General features: G+C 40.0%; 1 protein-coding gene across 5 annotated transcripts in view; it reads left to right on the top strand.

Annotated features, from left to right (window-relative positions):
• The window catches only part of LOC104587164 (Leucine-rich repeat (LRR) family protein), a 52004-nt gene that overhangs the window by 29547 nt on the left and 1950 nt on the right, over nucleotides 1-20507 (top strand). For 2 of the 5 annotated variants that reach the window (XM_010244651.3, XM_010244650.3), the window contains exons 11-19: nucleotides 15248-15338; nucleotides 16236-16296; nucleotides 16383-16450; nucleotides 16634-16707; nucleotides 17011-17148; nucleotides 17480-17611; nucleotides 18448-18552; nucleotides 18973-19097; nucleotides 19180-19276. In XM_010244651.3, coding sequence (XP_010242953.1) covers nucleotides 15248-15338; nucleotides 16236-16296; nucleotides 16383-16450; nucleotides 16634-16707; nucleotides 17011-17148; nucleotides 17480-17611; nucleotides 18448-18552; nucleotides 18973-19097; nucleotides 19180-19276 — 891 coding nt within the window. Of the gene's footprint in view, nucleotides 1-15247; nucleotides 15339-16235; nucleotides 16297-16382; nucleotides 16451-16633; nucleotides 16708-17010; nucleotides 17149-17479; nucleotides 17612-18447; nucleotides 18553-18972; nucleotides 19098-19179; nucleotides 19277-19530; nucleotides 19652-20507 lie in introns of all 5 variants that reach the window. The other 3 variants (XR_016071604.1, XR_016071610.1, XM_010244652.3) reach the window with 3 other exon arrangements.

The following is a 20507-nucleotide window of genomic DNA, read 5'->3' as shown; positions in this document are numbered from 1 at the left end:
AGGAGAACTCACCCCTAAAAGCTAGCTGTTAGAGGGAGGGAGCCCAAACACATATACACCCCACAACAACATCCCATACTACCGATGTGGGACCAATGGATCGTAACATTCCACCACGCTCCGCAGTCCCGACGCTCATGCAGGTTGGTTTTGCACTAGTTTCACCTTATCTCTCCCAGAGAGGAGGTTATATGCCTGAAATAAAGTTGATTTACTAGTCATGTGGTTTGAGGCTCCAGAGTCAATTATCCAGGGGGAGTCAGATGTATGAGATGACACATGGAAAGCAGTGGTAGTGTTACCTGATGTAGACACAAAGGAGGTAGAAGGAGTAGGGTCAGAATCCATCTTGCGAAGTGTCTTACTATATAATTTCAAATGGTCATGAAAAGAGTTGATAATCTCTTCCTTGGGGTCAGAACCAGAGTGTCGCTCCTGAGGTACCATGGGACTAGTTTCTTGAGATGCCACATTTGCTGAGTTATATTTCTTCTGATTTTACTAGGTTGGCTTCTCTAATCAGATGCTGATTTCTTACTCAATTCCTAATCCCATTTAGGCTTGCCATGGAGGTCCCAACATGTGTCTCTAGTGTGCCTAGACTTCTGACAACGAGTGCACCAAAGCTTGTCTTTGTCGTCTACTCTCTTATGTGAATCACCCTTCTTAAAAGAGCTTCTGACATTTGAATTTGTACCTCCTTGCACTGCTAGTGCAACTGCTCCCCTTCTGCACAATTCATCACACTTCTACTCTCTTCAGATTGAACTAAGGCATAAACTTCCTGAATTGAAGGTAAGTCCTTACTTCCCAAGATTTGTATCCTAATAGACTCATATGTAGGATTCAGCCCCAAAAGAAAAGCAAATACTTGTTGCTGGGAGACAAGTGACTTATAGACCTTTGCATCTTCACACTTCCAATTCACATTTTGATAATGATCTAGTTCCTTCCAGATTGATGTCAGATTTGAGTAGTACACTAAGAGACTTCTCTCCCCCCTGCTTGCAAGTGGAGGATTCAACTTGCGGTTGGTAAATCTTTGCATAATGCCTTTGCTCCGAATAAATAGGTTTTGCTTGTTCCCATATTTCACAAGTTGTTTCAGCCCACATAAACATCTTCCTTACTTGTGGCAGCATGGAAATCAAGAGCCATGGCATCACCATACTATTTTCTTGGTTCCTCTTGTCATGTTCAACACTTCCAATCTTTGGTTCCTTCACTTTACCATTAATATGCTCTATTTGCCCCTAGCAATAATGTAGCATTTAATTCCCCTAGACCATTCAAGGTAGTTTAATCCATCAAGGGGAATTATAGCCATGGGGAAATTCATATTCATTGCCCCACTCATTCCGTTTTGACCTCCTGAAACCCCAAAAGTTGCAGAATTCTCAGAGGACATGATTCAAAACACTATTCAGTTTCAACACACACCTTAAGATCCCTCTTGACACCCAAAAAAAGTCCTAGAAACACACCAGAGATGCAGTCCACATGCACACACTCCAGTCTGGACACAATCTGAACACAGACCAGCTCCAATTCTCCAAATTTTTTCAGGTTGATTTCAGCACTGCACAGGTTTAACAGTCATAGTCCACCAATTTCCAGATCATCTAAACACACCAACTACCAGGAGAGATCATAAAACTGTGTAGTCACACCAAAAACAGGGTAAAACAGGTCATTTGTGACCTACAGGTATCCCCTTCTCAGGTACAGGATCACACGATCCACAGAAAAGAGGTCTGAACCTCACATTTCCCCTGACAGCATTCAGCAGTCTTGTTTCATAAGGTTTTTCTTGGTACACGACCAAGAGAAAAGAAAAGAAAAGGTAAAATAAACTTGTACCTGTCGTAGGTCAACTTCTCTGATCTCAGTTTGGAGAAGACAGCAAGATAAAGAAGAAAGAACTTGTTCGATTTGCTCTCAAACCCATTAGAACCGTTCTAATACCATATTAGCAGAGAAAAAAAAGGAGAAATAATGAAGAAGAGAAGAGAGAAGAGAGAAAGGAGAAGAGAAGAGGAAGTGTTTGGAGAGTTCTAATCTGTTTGGCGGCGCCAGCTTATGTTATTATATATAGGGCGACCATAATTAAAAGGGAAAAGACCCTTATGCCCCTGCTGTAGTTAAAGTACATAAAACGAGATAAAAAAGTTATTTTAACCAGACCAAACTGACCCTAACTGTTTTGGAATGGTAGAATACTGATATGTTTCATTCTATTGCCAATGGGCGTATTTATACAGTAAGCTGCTGCAATAAATAGAAAGAAAAGAAAACAGAAAGAAGAAAAAATAGAAAGAAGAGAAAATAGAAAGTACAAAAATAGAAAGAAAAAACTTTCTAAATCAATCCTTCCACAATCCTAGGAATATATACAATTCTATTTTCAGATCTGAACCAGTAACCCCACGTTTTCCAACACTCCCCCTCAAGCTGGTGAATAGAGATCCTCCATTCCCAGCTTGGTTATAATTCTTCGAAAGTCTGTACTATTGAGCCCTTTAGTAAGTACATCGGCCAGTTGTCCTTTTGTAGACACATAGGTAGTGCAAATCATTTTGCTGTCCAGTTTCTCTTTTATAAAGTGTCAGTCAATTTCGATGTGCTTTGTCCTGTCATGTTGAACAGGATTGTGAGCAATATTGATGGCTGACTTGTTGTCACAATATAGTTTCATAGGCTCTTCTCGTGGAATCTTCAGGTCTTCTAAAATTATCTTCAACCAGAGTAATTCACACACTCCTTGTGCCATAGCCCTGAATTCCGCCTCTGCACTTGACCGAGCCACTACATTTTGCTTCTTACTCCTCAAAGTGACTAAGTTTCCTCCTAAGAAGGTACAGTAACCAGAAATAGACCGTCTATCTACTAGAGATCCTGCATAATCAGCATCTGTATATGCTTCAAGAGTCAGTCCTCCATTTCTTCTGAATAAAATTCTTTTTCCTGAATTGGCTTTCAAATAGTGCAAAATTCGATGAACAGCCTGCGGATGAACTTCTTTAGGATTATGCATAAACTGACTTATTACACTTACAGCATATGCAATATCCGGTTGTGTATATGCAAGATAAGTGAGTTTTCCAACTAGTCTTTGGAACATCTCCTTGTCTACACTTGCATTCTCGTTGGCTTCTCCAAGTTTATGATTGGGATCTATAGGCGTGGAAGTTGGTTTACATGCCATATTTTCTGTTTCTCTCAAAAGATCAACAACATACTTTTGTTGAGAGATAAAGATGCCTTGTTTAGAATGTGCAACTTCAATTCCGAGAAAATACTTTAGTCTTCCCAAGTCTTTTATCTCAAATTCTCTGGCAAGGTAGTTTTTCAATGCTTCCTTCTCCTTTTTATCATTCCTAGTAACGATTATATCATCCACATAGACTAATAGTGCAGTAACTCCCCTTGAGGCTGTGTGTTTGATAAACAATGTGTGGTCACCTTGACTTTGCTTGTAACCTGTACTCAGCATTACCTTCGTAAACCTTCCAAACCATGCTTTCGGAGATTGTTTGAGACTGTATAGTGCTTTTGTCAACCGACAAACTTTGTTCCCTTTAATGCCTTCTCCAAAACCCGGTGGAATGTCCATGTATATCTCCTCTTCTAGATCACCATGGAGAAACACATTTTTTACATCAAACTGTTGCAAATCCCAATTATAGTTAGCAGCCAACGACAGTAACACCCTTACTGTATTCATTTTAGCTACTGGGGCAAAAGTCTCTTGATAATCTACCCCATAAGTTTGTGTATATCCCTTGGCTACTAGGCGTGCTTTGTACCTTTCTAATGACCCATCAGATTTGTACTTAATTGTGAACACCCATTTACAACCTACCGTCTTCTTGTTTCTCGGTAGATCCGCAACTTCCCATGTGTTGTTCTTTTCTAATGCCTCCATTTCCACTCTCATGGCTTTTCTCCACTCCTTATTAGAAAGTGCCTCGGCTAGAGTATTAGGAATTGGAATGATGTTAAGGCTGGTTAGAAAACTTTTATGAGATTTAGAGAATCTTTGGAATGATACATATTTGGCTAAAGGGTACAATGGGCGTTTGGTACATTCTCTGGTTCCTTTTCTCAGTGCAATAGGTAGGTCATACTCATACTCAGACTGTGAAGGTGTAGGTTCAGGATCTAGATTAGGAGTTGAATCTTGGACTTGCACAGGTTGATGGTAAACCTGCATATATCTCACATTATCATGCACATCATTCGTGGGGTTAACAGTGTCCAAATTTGGTTCAATGGTCGGGTTGTTTGACTCTTGTTGAAACTCGGGAATGTGGGGTTCAGAGGAATGTGACTCAGAGGGATGTGATTCTTGATGATTGAATGTCTGTGAGGAGGGTAATACATCTAGGGAGAGCAGATCCGAGGCCTTATCTTCCATTAATGAGGGCTCCCCCTGAAGATAAGGTTGAGTGAAAAAAGATTTTCCTTCCTCAAATGTGACATTGATGGAGGTGTAGAATTTTCTGGTGGCTGGATGATAACATTTATAACCTTTCTGAGTTGGGGAATATCCCAAGAAGACACACCTGATTGCTGGTGGGTCTAATTTTCCCTTATTATGGACATGAACAAAGGCAGTGCAGCCGAAAATTCTTGGTGTGAGATTATTTGAGGCTCGAATATTAGGGTAAAATTGAGAAAGGACTTGTATTGGGCTTCGGTTGTCAAGAACTTCAGATGGCAGTCTATTTATGGTGTAGGCAGCAGTAAGGACAGCTTCCCCCCAATATTGTTTTGGCACCTGATTTTGAAAGAGAAAGGCTCGGGTGGTTTGCAAAAGATGGCCATTTTTTCTCTCAGCTACCCCATTCTGTTGGGGAGTGTTAACACAGGAGGATTCATGCACAATGCCTTCTTTCTGAAAAAATGGGGACAAATTCTGATTAAAATAATCTGTAGCATTATCAGATCAAAACCTTTTAATTCTCACACCAAACTGAGTTTGGACCATGTTATGAAAGTTGGGAAGAATCGTACCCACATCAGATTTAGACTTAAGAAGAAAAATCCATGTGACCCTAGTGCAATCATCAATAAAGGTGACGAACCATCTGGAACCAGTAATGTTGGGAATTTGAGAAGGGCCCCATATATCCGAATGAATCAAATAAAAAGGAGTTGAAGATCTTTTATTGCTGATTGGGAAAGAAACCCTTTTGTGCTTAGCAAGTTCACAAACATCACAATGAAAGGTTTCAACATCAATTCCTTTAAACAAGGAAGGAAGCATTGTTTTTAAAATAGGAAATAAAGGATGACCAAAACGGAAATGATGACGCCAAATTAAATCTTTATTGGAGGTAGATAAGAATGACTCGTGTGTGACATGCATAACAGTGTGAGATGATTTGCTGGTTGCTTCAAGGTAGTAGAGTCCATCTCTTTCCTTAGCAAGTCCAATCTTCTTCCCCGAAACTTGGTCCTGAAATACACAGTAAGAAGGGAAGAACACAACATTGCAGTTCACATCCTGGGTGAGTTTATGTATAGAGATAAGGCTAGTGGATAACTTAGGAACATGAAGCACATTTTTAAGTAACAGGGATGGAGTAATTTGAATATTCCCAATCCCTGCCACTGTGGTGAAAGAACCATCAGCAACAGAAATTTTTCTATTACTAGGACAGGGTGTATAGGTGAGAAAATGTAGTGAAGAGGGTGTCATGTGGTCAGTAGCTCCAGAATCAAGAATCCATGGAAAAACACTAGCCAAGGCATGTAATCCTAGAGATAAAGACTCACCTGAGAGAGCAAGAGAGGTAGAACCACTTCCTGGTTTCAAGGATTTCAGGAAGCACCTTAGCCTTTCAATTTCTTCATCATTAAATGGTCCTTGACTTGAGTGTTCTTGCTGCGGGGTTGTGGAAACATTATGGGCTTGTTGAACTCCTTTTGAAACTCCACGATTTCCCCATTCCTTGCTGGATGTGGGAGGTTTCCCATGAAGTTTCCAGCACCGATCTTTCGTGTGTCTGGGCTTCTTGCAATAGGTGCACCAGAGGTTATCGTTAGAGTCACGGGTGATTGTGTCACGAGCCAGATTGTTCTCACCCTTTGAACCACTGTAACTTCCTCCCCTTGCCACCATGGTTGAGCCTTCGGGATCTTTAGGCTCAAGCATGATTCCACGGCGGCTTTCCTCAGCTCTGACAAGGGATATGACTTCATTCAATGGAGGCACTTCTTCTTTGCCAAGAATTTGTATTCGGACCTGATCAAATTCAGCATTCAGTCTGACCAAAAAATCATACACCCTATCTCTTTCAATAAAATTCTTCAAGATCACAGCATCATCTGTGCACTTTGTCTCAAGAACCCGATAATGATCAAGCTCATGCCATAAATTTTGCAGCAGATTTGCATACTCTGTAACACTCCTGCTCCCTTGTTTGGCCGCCACAGTCTTCACTTTGACCTCATAGACACGAGCAGCATCATGGGCTTTGGAATAGGTTTGTCGGACAGCATCCCAAATAGCCTTTGCAGAGGGAAGAAACATACAAGTATCACTGATCTCGGGTGTCATTGAACTCCACAACCATGACATAATCATGGAGTCCTCTTCGTCCCAAGCATCAAAATATGGCTCGCCCAACCTTGGTCCTGTTCCAAGGAGGTGACTGATTTTTCCTTTTCCCTTCAAATAGGTATGCACTAGTTGTGACTACTTCAAGTAATTATGGCCATTCAGTCTATATGTTGCCTGAATATTCTGCAAATCACCAGTGTGAGGATGAGAATTTGTTGCTCCTTCATCGGTTTGGACAGGAGCACTTGTTGCAGTCATGTCGGACATTGTTAATGGAGGAAAAATAAGGCCAGCAGGAAAGGAGAATAAAGGAACACTTCTGGTTACAGATCAACACTGAAGGCCAGAAGAGAAAAACACAAAAAACTGGCAATGAAAGCCGAAAAAATCTCAAGGTTGACAAACCTAGAGCTCTGATACCATGTTTTGGAATGGTAGAATACTGATATGTTTCATTCTATTGCCAATGGGCGCATTTATACAGTAAGCTGCTGCAATAAATAGAAAGAAAAGAAAACAGAAAGAAGAAAAAATAGAAAGAAGAGAAAATAGAAAGTACAAAAATAGAAAGAAAAAACTTTCTAAATCAATCATTCCGCAATCCTAGGAATATATACAATTCTATTTTCAGATCTGAACCAGTAACCCCACGTTTTCCAACACTAACTAAGCAGAATACAAACATAAATGTAAAGTAAACATTCCAACAGGAATTATCCTGTTCCCACTTTGCAAATTTTAGGTTCTCAGGTTTTGGCTTCACCTCATTTCCTGTAATGAATCCTGTTTTACCTCTCCCTGTGATGGTAGATTTAGCAGATTGTGACCACTCCAAAAGGTTGGTTCCATCATGTTTGACAGTGGTTATCATACCACCGGAAATATCTGCATAGCCTAGGAGTACACTTGGACTCATCTGTACATCTTTTGATGATTCCATACTTCATCAAAACATTTTCCCACCAACCAAACCAAAGCTAAAGGACCCAGGAAAATAGGTCACCAGTCACTACACGGTTAAGGGATACAAAGAGGCCAAAACTAGGTTGGCAGCAATATAGAGGGAGAAGAAAATTTCCCAAAAAATCTATAGGACTTAGAAAATTACAGGACCACTTTCTGTCATCCTCAAAAAGTAAAGCAACCCAATGTGTCTAAGTTTTGCAGAAAAAAACTCCATTAAACATGTTGTATAAGGTTTGGCATCTGATCTGGAATTTCTGAAAAATTTTCCTTGGAAAATCCACAAAAAATCACAGAAGCATCAAATAGCTGTGAGATGAAAGAATGGTAGGATCCATCTGATGGACGCCATAAAGGTTGCGGAATGGGTGGGGCGAATTTCAAAAATTTCCTACCTTCTCCCAACTGGGAATCATATTCCCTGAATTTAGAATACAATATTCAAGGATCTACTTGAACCCTAATCAAACCAGATCTGTACCAAAAGATAAATGGGAGGATTATACCTGATCCGGAGAAGCAGTATCTCCCAAAGTTGGTGTTCACGCCCAAAGAATGCTCCAAGATCTGTCCTTACTGAAGATGACACAGCTGTGGATGGAACAGAACCAGCAGGGTGCGTCCTACACACTGTTTTGACATCCATTTGCCAAATCTCGTAATCATGGTACGCTGCTACAGCTAGCAGGATCCTAATGGATTTAAGCATGGCCACCGGTGAAAAGGTTTCCTCATAGTCGATGCCTTCTTTCTGAGTATACCCTTTCGCCACCAAACGAGCTTTAAAGGTCTCAATCCTGCCATCGGGGCCCTTCTTCCTCTTGTAGATCCATTTGCAACCAATTGCTTTTACCCCGGAGGGCGGATCCACTAGAGTCCAGACTCCATTGGTCTCCATTGAGTCCATCTCGGCTCTCATGGCCTCCACCCACTTCTGGGAGTCTATGTCTAACATAGCTTCCGCGTAAGTCACGGGATCCTCTTCACTAGTCAAGGCTTCCACCAGGTAACTATCCTGGTCATAACCATATCGGACTGGTGGTCTGGATACCCGGGTGGACCTTCTAGGTTGGTCATTACCTGGAACTTGTGGGACATCTCCCACTGCTCCTGAGCTCTCCTCATCAAGAACTATTTCCTGACGATGGGTGTCCAGGATGTAATCGGATTCTAAGAATCGGGCGTTTCGACTGCAGAACACTTTCTGCTCACTTGGGTCATAGAATAGATAACCCACCGAATCCTTTGGGTAGCCTATAAACAGGCAACGACTGGTTTTAGATTCCAACTTGTCCGCACTTGTTCTTTTAACGTGTGCAGGACAACCCCAAATCTTCAAGTGTCTCACACTTGGCTTCCTTCCGGTCCAAAGCTCATATGGAGTTTTCGGAACTGATTTGGTTGGAACCCTATTCAGCACGTAGATAGCAGTCTCTAATGCGTATCCCCAAAAGGATGTGGGTAATTCTGAGCGTACGAGAAGTGACCGGACCATGTCCAACAAGGTCCTATTTCTCCTCTCTGAAACACCGTTGAGTTGAGGTGTAGCAGGAGGAGCTAGTTGTGACACTATCCCATTGGCCTTTAAGTAGTCCCTGAATTCGTCAGAGAGATACTCGCCACCTCGATCTGATCGAAGGGCCTTAATTTCTCTCCCTAACTGTTTCTCGACTTCCTGTCTGAACTCTTTGAACTTTTCAAATGATTCAGACTTATGTCTCATTAGGTACACGTAACCATATCGTGAAAAATCATCTGTAAAGGTGATGAAGTACACGTGTTGATTCCGTGTCCTAACACTCAGGGGACCACATACATCAGTATGTATTAGGTCAAGTGTGCCTGCACATCTTTCAGGCTTACCGTCAAATGGCCGCTTAGTCATCTTACCTTGGAGGCAAGGTTCACAAGTGGGAAGATTTTCTACGGTTAGAAAATCCAAAGGACCATCCTTTACCAGTCTTGTGATTCGGTCGACACCGATGTGGCCAACTCGGTAATGCCAGAGGCACGTGGGATTTACTGTATCACGAGTCCTTTTCTTGGGATTTTCGACCGACGTAGTTTCGGTTAAGTTAGTTTCCAAAGAAGGATGCAGAACATAGAGACCGTTCTCTAGTTCCCCGCATGCGATGAATTTATTATTCCGTTTAACAGTAATCATATTACTAAAGTAAACAGTATATCCATCAGCACACAATTTTGAAACAGAAATTAAATTCCTTCTCAAGTTCTGTACATAAAGACAATCTTTAAGTACAAGGACTCCTTCTTTAAAAACTAATTCTACGGTTCCTATTGCCGCAGCTGCAACACTTGCAGTTGTTCCCAAGAACAGTGTCACTTCACCTTCACTCAACCTTCTGCTAACTTTGAACCCCTACAGTGAGTTACACGCATGAGTTGAAGCCCCGGAGTCAACACACCAGGACACAGAAGTAACTAACATATTAGTTTCTATGACACAAGTTTCGATATTACCTTTCTTAGATTCCAGGTAGGTAGGACAGTTCCTCTTCCAGTGGCCGGTCTGCTTGCAGAAGTGACAGACATCAGATGCCTTGTTCTTCTTCTGCTTCTTGGGTTTGGTAGTCTTCTTCTGGGGCTTCTTTGCCTTTCTCTTTCTCTTGCCCGATTTGTTAGCTTCAGCAAGCATAACCACAGGCTCATCCTTCTTGAGTAAATCCTCGGCCCTCTGCAACATATTGCTGAGTTCCTGGACGCTGACATTCAGCTTATTCATATTGTAGTTCATAGTGAACGCATTGAAGGAAGAGGGCAAAGAATTTAGGATGGCATCCACTTGCGTGCCAAGATCTAGCCCGGATCCAAGAGCTTCAAGTTCGTTGATGTATCCCATCATCCGAAGACAATGGTCATGAACTTTCTGCCCTTTGGTCATCTGCGCGGTCATGAACAATTTCAGGACCTTCTGTCGAGTAGAACGGTTCTGCTCCTCATACATTGTCCTTAGACTGTCCAATATGTTCTTGGCAAGTTCGATCTGATCGAACTGCCTCTGTATTGAGTTGTCTAATGAGGCAATGACAAAGCAGCGGGCTAGGGAGTTCTTATCCTCCCAATCTTGGTAGTCCCTCCTACGGGCCTCAGAAGCCCTATCACCCGGACGTTCCGGGGCAGGATTTTTCACTACCTTGTCTAACTTTTCAGAAGTTAGGACCAGCATAAGATTTCTGTACCAGTCGGCATAGTTTGGGCCCTTAAGCTTGTTATCGTCTAGAAGCTTTGCAAATTGACCGTTTGCCATTTTCTGATAAAACAGCAAAATCATTAGTCCACAACCTTAGTTTGATTCATGTTTACCTACATAGATATGGCTTTTAATCTATGTTCCATTCCCATTTGTTCATCTCTGAGATTTCCCTCCTATCTCAGTGACGGAGACGACGAAATGTCTCTGGAAATGTGGGAAATCACATGGGGTGCGTGAAGCCAACTGTTTCAGCTGCATAACCCCACCACCTTTCTGTGACGGATCATATCCACTCATCAAATGAGTTTCCCTTTGGCCTCTGTCAGACAAGGTTCAGAGCCGTTTTTAGGTAAACCCTTCTGTCCAGTGAGTGCACACCCATCATATTCAGGTTACGCCAAGGTACCGTGAGAGAGTTCCCATTTTCTGGTGAAGCCCCTCCCACATCGGTCTATGACGCCCCTATCATCTTATGAAACACTCTAACAGATCCAACAGCAAATGGATAGCCCAATTTTATGGTGCGTTTCCTCATTACTGATGGACCCATCATTGTGCTAATGACGGAAGGCCTTTAGAGAGTCCATCATATGGATCTCCCTATCACTTGCATTCATATTTGCTGGAGGGAACAAAATTACGCCATAGTTCTAATTTAGGTCAAACCAAAGTGGCTCCCACTGACTTTCATAAAGTCAGATTTCTGGTGGGCCTTAATCGGCTAGGGGTTCCGTACGCATCCCTTTTCAGGGTTGTGGGGCCCACCAGGCAAAGAGGGGGTCATCCAATGACCTTCAGGGACACCATGGCAATGATGTGCATTCAGCCATGGTGTGCGCAAGAGCCACTAACGAGTCATCACGGGCCAAGTACTTATGGCCCATGGTCGCAGCACATCAAACATCCAAACATCACATGTAAAGGAGGAATTGATCCAATCAATTAATTGCTGTAAAGCCCATTCAACGGCCCATTTAAAAACCAAGTCATTAACGATTAATGTCCACTAGGTGTATGGGCTGAATCGCAGATAGCAGTTCGGCCCATACAGCTTATCTCACAATAATGGGCTTTTGCAGTTTTAACCCTTTAAAACTGGGCTTTACAGGTGGGCCGAATTAATCCCTGTAATTGAACATCAGATTTGGAACAAAAGTGTGAGACAATTGGACTGAAAACAGCCCCTTTCGAAACCCAGATTCGGTCCAAACAGTTTTGGTCCAATCTAGTCCGAAATGGTCCAAAACTGATTTTCAATTCAAGAATTAATTATTGAATGATCTGAAATTAATAGTTTTGATTTCTAGCAAACACAAAACAATTATGGACTGTTCGCACCACCTGCAAAACAGAGGTTAATCACAAGGGTTGCAGTTTCATAAACTGCAAATCGCAGAAAACGATTTCTCCATCTGCAAATCTCCAGCGCCGCCATCTCCTTCCATCTTCTTTAATCAAGAAAAATAACAGAAATCCTATTTCTATTAATTACATTCTTGATCAAATCCTATACATTCAGTCTAAAAATAAAAAAAAATTATTTACAGACCGAATTGAATGAAATAAATAAATAGAAAAGAAAAAGGGTGCGCAGACCATCTGCGCTAAAACTGCACTGCGATCTCCAGGTTTGAACAGTCCATTAAATCAAAATAAATAAAGAACAATTCCAAATAAATTTTGGATTTAATAGAAATTAATTTCAGATCAATCGCCCTTAACAAGAAACAGTTTCTTGAAAAAAAAAAAAAACAATCTGCGCAAATCTTGAAAGAACACCTTCTATCCATCTGTGCAGGGTCAGATCTGATTTTCTTTTGGTTCAAGATTCGAACCTGTGGCTCTGATACCACTGAAAGAATGGTAGGATCCATCTGATGGACGCCATAAAGGTTGCGGAATGGGTGGGGCGAATTTCAAAAATTTCCTACCTTCTCCCAACTGGGAATCATATTCCCTGAATTTAGAATACAATATTCAAGGATCTACTTGAACCCTAATCAAACCAGATCTGTACCAAAAGATAAATGGGAGGATTATACCTGATCCGGAGAAGCAGTATCTCCCAAAGTTGGTGTTCACGCCCAAAGAATGCTCCAAGATCTGTCCCTGCTGAAGATGACACAGCGGTGGATGGAACAGAACCAGCAGGGTGCGTCCTACACACTGGATCCTTCACAAGAATCCCCTGGATGTACTAAACACTGAATTCTTTCAGTCTTTCTTGCAAGACTGATGTCAAGAACTGGTTTCTTGACTTTCTTTTCTGCAAAGATCAAATCTTGCAATAATGCAGATGGCGGCGGCAGGAGGAGATTTCCAGAAACGAAGAGGCTGAACTGTTTTCTTTTCTGGAGAGTATGAGATCTAATCTCAAATCGCAGGAACCCTTCTTGCTTACCAAAACCCCTTGGATCGAAATCTGATTTCTCTCCCTCTTGGTACATTCGAAATCTCCTCCTTTCTTCTTGATTAAGAAATCTCCTAATTAGGAGTTATCCCAATCCAAATCAGTATTTGGATAGGGGATAATCTTAATCCCTTTCCCAGATAGAATTAGCTTACTCCTGTTCTTATCAGGAGGTTACCAGATTCAAATCTGATTTGAATTTGGTCTCTAAGAGTGGATAAGGCTAAGAGCCCAATCCTTTTTGCTAACTTCAATCTCAAATTCGCCCCATGGATGGGTGATCATATCAGCCCACCTCGAAATGGGCTTTTGGCCCATTAAGTATTCAGTGTTTAATTAGTTTCCAATCTGCTGCCCAGTTGGGCTTCTTTGTATGGCGTGGGACCCAAGCATTGATCTACACACCAGCCACATGGGTTCGGCCCAGCCTTTAATACAAGGCCCAGCCGAATTCACTGAAAATCTCAATGAACCCCTTGAGTCCATCGTATGAACCCTATGGGCCCAACACTTACATTAAGTGGTCCCTGGGCCAAGCCATCTTATAAAAACCCAGGGACTGTGGGCAGGTGCAAGATTAGCCCATCGAGTATTATCCTAAATGGTCTTACACTTAACCTCTCAGCCCTTAATGATCAAGCACTGCCCGACAAGAGAGGACCTCTCCCTCGGCTGCAAGGAACAGTGCTGCACTCTCCTCTCACATGGATCCCGGGAATTAAAACCATTTGCAAACATTTTGAAACCGTACATATATATGCAAATATATTAATTTTGCAAAAACAAAATTCCAACGATTGAAATCAACTGCCGGCAGTTTGGTTTCCATCAGAGAGAGTGCATTCCCGATCATTACCCTTTGTCCGACAAAGTGGCTGATTCTGTCACTATGACCACCCACTCAGATGAATTCTCAAACTGCCCCAACATACCCAGGTTTTGATCCCCACTAAGGATCTCACTGATTGGCATATCAAAGGCAGGCTGATCCAGCACCTAGTGAAGTGTCATAATCGAGTCTAGGGGTCAGATGTAACTTTCTAGTTTTGCCCATCTATCTCCAAGGTCCAGGGCAAGACTGGAAATCTGGTCCGGTTCAAGGATTCAAGTAATCCCATGCTGTATGTGCCTCGGGTCTTACCCTGATGGCTGAGACAGGCCATCCCAACACTTGGTGGCACACCAGTATCAGCCTTGGCAGGATAAATCTCCCCAGACTTATCCAACGGCTGTGAAGATTTAAAACTAACATGAGTCTCTACAAATGTCCAGTTTTAGGGTTTTATACAGAATTAAACCAAACAACATGAATCAAACATGCACTTTATTTATTTCCACTAAATAACAAAAGTACATCAAAATGATTGAAGCTAAGGGCATACAAAACTGTCTAACATGAGAACCATACCAAAAAGTCAGCAGCGGTGGTCTGATGTCAGCAGTTCATCCTACAGGAGAAAACCAGAGGAAAGAGTCCTCCCAAGAGCCTCTACTTGCTCTAATACCAAGAAGTCAGTCTAGGGTTTGTAGAGAGAAGAAAAGAAGAAGAGGAGGAGGAGAAAGAAGAAGAGAGAAGAGGAGAGAGACCGTCGAATGAGGTCTGTGTTACTGTTCACACCATCAAATCTGTCATTTATATTTTGAGGGAAAATTACAAGAACGCCCTCACTTGGGTTCCTAAATACAAAAGATAATGAAAAGACAAAATACTCTTTGCCCAAACATTCTCAACAGAAACACCAGAATGTAGATCAGGAATAAAGTGCACAGAGTGATCAAGATAGAAGCAATAAATAAACCAGAAATAAATCATACCTGCTTCTTGAAGATGATCTAAACATTTCTTGGGTCCTTGTGCCAGATACATAGAGCATATATATATTTTTTCTTACATAACTATTCTCCACACTCTTACAAGAATCTTTTCTTTGCATATCAAATGTAAATTGCTACAAGTCTAAGACATTGTCTTTTCTCTTCTTAAGGCTTATGGTTATCTTTTTCATAATTCACTCCTTAACTTTAGTGGCAGTACTAGTCTGGAAAAGGATCAACTGATATATAGCTATTAAGTGTTTTGTAATTCCTGCAGCTGAAAGAGTATCCTGTGGAGGCATGCAAATTGCGTTTGTCAGTCCTGGATTTGTCAAATAATGCATTATCTGGACTGCCACCTCAGATTGGTAAGGTTAGCATACCTTGACCATCAATTTGGGTTAAACCTGTTTTTTTTTTGGTTTATTCCCACCCCAAACCCCTCTTACTGTCTATGCTCCCTCTATATCTGTGTGTTCCTGATAATGAAAATCAGCATTGTATCACAAGAGAATACCTCCTTCCATTTAATAGTTTTTTCTCATTGTGACATAATGCTGCTTTTACATTATCTAGGTAGAAAGCACCCCTTTCCCTGCATTTTCTGCATATGTTGGATACATGCTTTGGGATGTTTAACACCATTGTAAATCTCACATTCTTTCTTTCATTCTGAAGTTTCTTTTACTAATAAAAAAATTACAAGGGGTGAAATCTAGTACTAAAAGATACTTGGACAGTACTTCATCCGTACACTAATATCTTTAAATGCCTTTTACAATCGCTCTTTCCTTTCATGAAGTGGCAGGAGATATTAGATCTTACTGGCATTGCATCCTTCCATTTATCCTTAGGAGGAACATTTTAACCAAGCCAAGATTGAGTATAAATTCAATCAGGGAGGAGAAAAGAATGCTCACCATCTGAAAGATATGATAGGAATACCAGTTCTTATCAATTAGATACTTGTTTTGCATTTCATGCAATATAATAGCTTATTAGCCATGCAGTGTCCTTACTTTTAATAATTTTCTCTGTTGGATGGGAAATGTCTGTCCATAGTAATTGATGCTTGTATGTAAATACATCTTCATGGAATACCAAGAATATGTAGAAATATATCTTTTCTGCATTCTTTGCTTATGTAATATGAATCCATATCACAATGGTCATTTTAATCTATGATCTGTTACACTTCCCCATAAATGTCTTGTTATGACTATTTGTGAATTAGATGCTGCTTTCCAATAATGATAATGTTGTAGGCACAATGACGACCCTCAGAAAACTTCTTCTCACTGGCAACCCCTTGCGAACTCTTCGCAGGTTTGAAGAAATGGTTGGTCATTTACCCAAGTTCAAAGCTTGCTTAGGCTTGCTACTGTATCTAATTGTAGTTTATTTTCTCTCAGCTCATTGGTGTCTGGACCTACACCCACTTTACTGAAGTATCTTAGAACCAGACTCCCTGATGCTGAAGGTATGTTGATTGCAACCATATTCATTCTATTATATTATAATTTGTCTCTTAACCATTTCTTTATCTAGTAATCTTTCTAGATGTATTGTTGTGGTTAATGTTCGCTATCATGTTTTCATATGCTTTTTTTTTTCTTTATTATGATGTTGACCGAAAGTAATAGAAATTGGGTTCCTCATGTAGGGCCTGAATCTGCAACTTCTCCTATGAAAGAAGATCAAATTGCCATTGCAACTCGAGAAGCTCTCTCTTCAAAGGTTTTATTTTTCGTAGTATATTTGTAGTGAGTGTTGACCTGAGATCCTCTTTAGGATGTATACAGTAGACATGTCTATCACTAGCCTAGCAGTTGATGTTGTTGTTCAAGTCTGGATCCCCTATGGAGAGTTCCCTACTGAAATTTGATATTCTAGCTCTTAATCTTTGCATGCATATTGGGTGACTGCTGCTTATAGACCTTTATGGTTGGTCAGTGGGAAGTCTAGATTTTGCCTGTTGCTTACTTTCTTTACCTATGCTTATCTGAGTTATTTGACTTCTTATTATGTTTACCCTCTCAGGAACTTTCTTTAGGTGGCTTGGCCCTGACTGCTATACCTTCAGCAGTATGGGAATCAGGTGAAATTTTGAAAGTTGATCTTTCTAGGAACTCTATTCAGGAGATTCCAAATGAGTTGTCATTGTGTACTTCCCTCGAGGTAATTTTAGATATTGCAACCCTTTTTGATACAAAAATTTGGTTTGGAAAAGACGACCAACATTGAAGTGTGAATATTCTGATTGGTTGTGGTTTACTGCATTGAGTGGTGATTGTGGCAGAGAGTGGTTTATTTGATATGTTCCTCATTTAACCAGAATACTGAAGAGAAAGATTGTTTCTTTTCTGACAAGTCTTTTTGTTAAATAATGCAACCAATATTTGCAATTACAAAATGCAAAGCTTTTAAAGTATTATATATGGTGATTTACTGCTTATGTAATGCATATTCTTGTTGGTTCTGTCTATTCAATGGATCATCTTTTCAGCAGTCGCTGAATGGGAAGCTTTCTGATGAATGTATTGACTATTTGAAAGTAGGGATGCTTATCAGCATTACTTTTGAACAATGTTGCATGGACTCTATCTCCCAAGCGGATGCATCTGTCTTGGATACACATTGGGTACTGACACTCCAATGGATTCTTGATAACACTCAGATTTAACATTTTCCTTTGTCTACTTGTTTATTCAGATAATATGCATGATGGATATCATTTTTTTCGTGAAGTATAAACCATTATCAAGTAACAAAGATGAACTTCTAGACATTTTTTATAGGTATATAAGTTAGAATTTGAAAAAAAATACTGTTTTAACAGTTTATACTTTCTATTCAAGTCCTTGTTTTTTTTTTTTTTCATCTTACTCCTGCACACATTAGATTGAGATTCCCATGTCTTTTTCCATGCAACACTGCTTTTGGACACTGTGTTCCAAGAGTGCTGAGACACATCTGTCAGTTGGGACTTGGGATAAATGAGCAGTTATACTAGTAACAAAAGACTAGTTTGCACTTGTTATATTGGGGCTTTTCTTTTATGGGAACATTTTCTTTTTTATATTTGTAGGTCAAGCGTTTGGGAAAATTTTCAAAAGAACTTTCAATTCTGATCTCTTTTTTGTTCTAGTAAAATTGGAAAAAGGATTTTGAAATGGTAGGCAAATATATCAAAAACATATATTTGGTAAAAATACTCTCTCCTCAATGACCTGCTTTTGTTGTTTCCTGTTCTTTCTATATACATATGGTTTGTCTAGACCCTTTTGGTTCAATTCAGTAGAACTATTAGAAACCTGAAAACAAATCTGAAATTGTCTTATATCCTGGACTATGGCCAAACAAAGTTAACTTGGACAATTATCTGAGTTGGTCTGGGAGCTTTTATGAGTTAGTGATTATTTTCAACATGTTGAGGATTCTTATTAATTTCATCTCATCTCTTATCCAAATATACAGGTTCTAATTTTGACGAACAACAAGATAAAAGAATGGCCTGGTGCAGTTATACAATCACTTTCTAATCTATCATGTCTGAAGTTGAACAATAATCTTCTGCAGCAGGTATATTGCATTTGATTTTAGATTTCTTCTGTTATTTATAAACTAGAAAGATGCAGTAGTAACTCTGGGGAGAATTAGTTATGGCCACAACTTGCCTATCATCATTCTTCAATGATAAACTTGTCAAGAAGGAAAATGTCTCTGCTCAACAAGTTCATCTGAAACCAATCCAAATTGAATTCGACATTCGACTGAGTTAAACACTAGCACATTTAATCTCTTATCTTTCAGCTTGTAAATGCATGGAGAAAAACCTCAGGAAACTTAGAACTCAAGTAGTTGGAAAAATCTTTTCTGGAAGACTGGAACCCATGGAATTTGGTTATTACTTAAAATGAAGAAAAAATGCAAGTCAAATCAGAATTTCTTGACCTTTTTCTTATAATTTCTACCTTGTTCTTCGTTTATCTATACTTACAGATTCCATCAGATGGATTTCGAGACCTCTCAAAGCTCAAGATTCTAGATTTGAGTGGTAATGCAGCTTCGTTCAAAGAACACCCACCACTTTCTAGCTTGCAACAATTGCAGGAGCTTTATCTGAGGTCTGTGTTAGCCAGAATTATTTTTGTTCTGTAATTTCTCTATGCCTGTGTTCCACTTTAACTTTTAATGTTTAACCTGAAGGCGGATGCAGTTACATGAAGTCCCATTAGATATAATGAGCTTAGAACAGCTACGGATTCTTGACTTGGGCCAAAATTCTCTTCAAACCATTCCTGAGGTGACGTTTCTTTTTTCAACTGAAAATGTTGTGGTAAATGTTCCAAAATTAGTTGAGCTTTACTTGATGATGCAAGGTGGCTTGCAGGCCCAACTGGGGTCTATATTCCAATTTAATTTCCAACTTGTCGGCTTTGGTCTGGTCCTAGCCTTTTCTGCAAAACCACCCTGCTCTCGAAATCGCATCTTGAAGATAGTTAGCATGCAACCCACTTTTCTTTTGTTATCTCTTATTTTTAAGCTTTATTTGTTAAGATGGGAGCTTCATGTTAGGGGTTCTTTGTGAGGTTTCTACATCTATTGCACAAATTACAATTGAAAGGGATATGGTTCTGAGGCACTTATTGGCTGAACTTTGTACTGCACATGTCAGGAGGTAGAAATTTGCAGTCTTTTCCCTTATTATTGTGATAGATACTGCAATCTGATTCAAATATCTATCCTTGCCATTTATCTGCTAAGCTAATCCATCTTGCTTGAGCCATTAGAAACAATGTTCAAAACTGCATCTTATTGACTAGAAATTCCACTAAATTAACACAATTTGGCTGTGTCCTGCTATTGAATCTATGAGACTGATACATTTAGGCTGTGCTTGGTTTGAAGGAAAAAGTAGGGAAAGGCAGGGAAACCTATACAAGGTTTGTAAAGGTTTCCCTACATTTCCCTTCCTTTTCCTACTTTTTCCTTCAAACCAAATATAGCCTTAGAGAAAAATATTTTATCACTGCTGTTACCTTTTAACCCATGCCAAAAGACTGGCTTATCATAGGGTTGATATGGACAAGCATTGACATGGAACATGCCACTCATAAATTTGGATAATCTAGTGAACAATTCCAGGTAGTCACCTATTGTGTTACTATTGTTAACATCTTGTAAGTAATGCAAATCCTTGTTCTTTTAGTCAATGTGAGGACTGTGCAGCATAGTTGAGATTCATCCAATTCTCACAAGCTTAGATGAGCCCACCAAACCAACCTTAAAGAAATCCCACATGTAGCCTAAGAACAAGATGGTATTCTTTACAAATGATCTTGCATTCTTTATTTTCCAAATTGAGACTATGATACGTGGATTCCTGCATATGCCTAGCATATTTGTGTTGGATATGATACTTATCGGAATTAGGATACAATACTGGATACTACATAGATATTTCTACTTATACTTTATAGCATTAACACTTCTTGAGTTTGTAAAGTGGCATGTTTTAACAAATTATACTATAA

Source organism: Nelumbo nucifera, chromosome 1 (assembly GCF_055504915.1).
Source record: "Nelumbo nucifera cultivar China Antique chromosome 1, China Antique-T2T, whole genome shotgun sequence".
Classification (NCBI taxonomy): domain Eukaryota; kingdom Viridiplantae; phylum Streptophyta; class Magnoliopsida; order Proteales; family Nelumbonaceae; genus Nelumbo; species Nelumbo nucifera.
The sequence above is the reverse complement of the archived record's forward strand: the minus strand, read 5'-3'. Positions and strand labels throughout refer to the sequence as shown.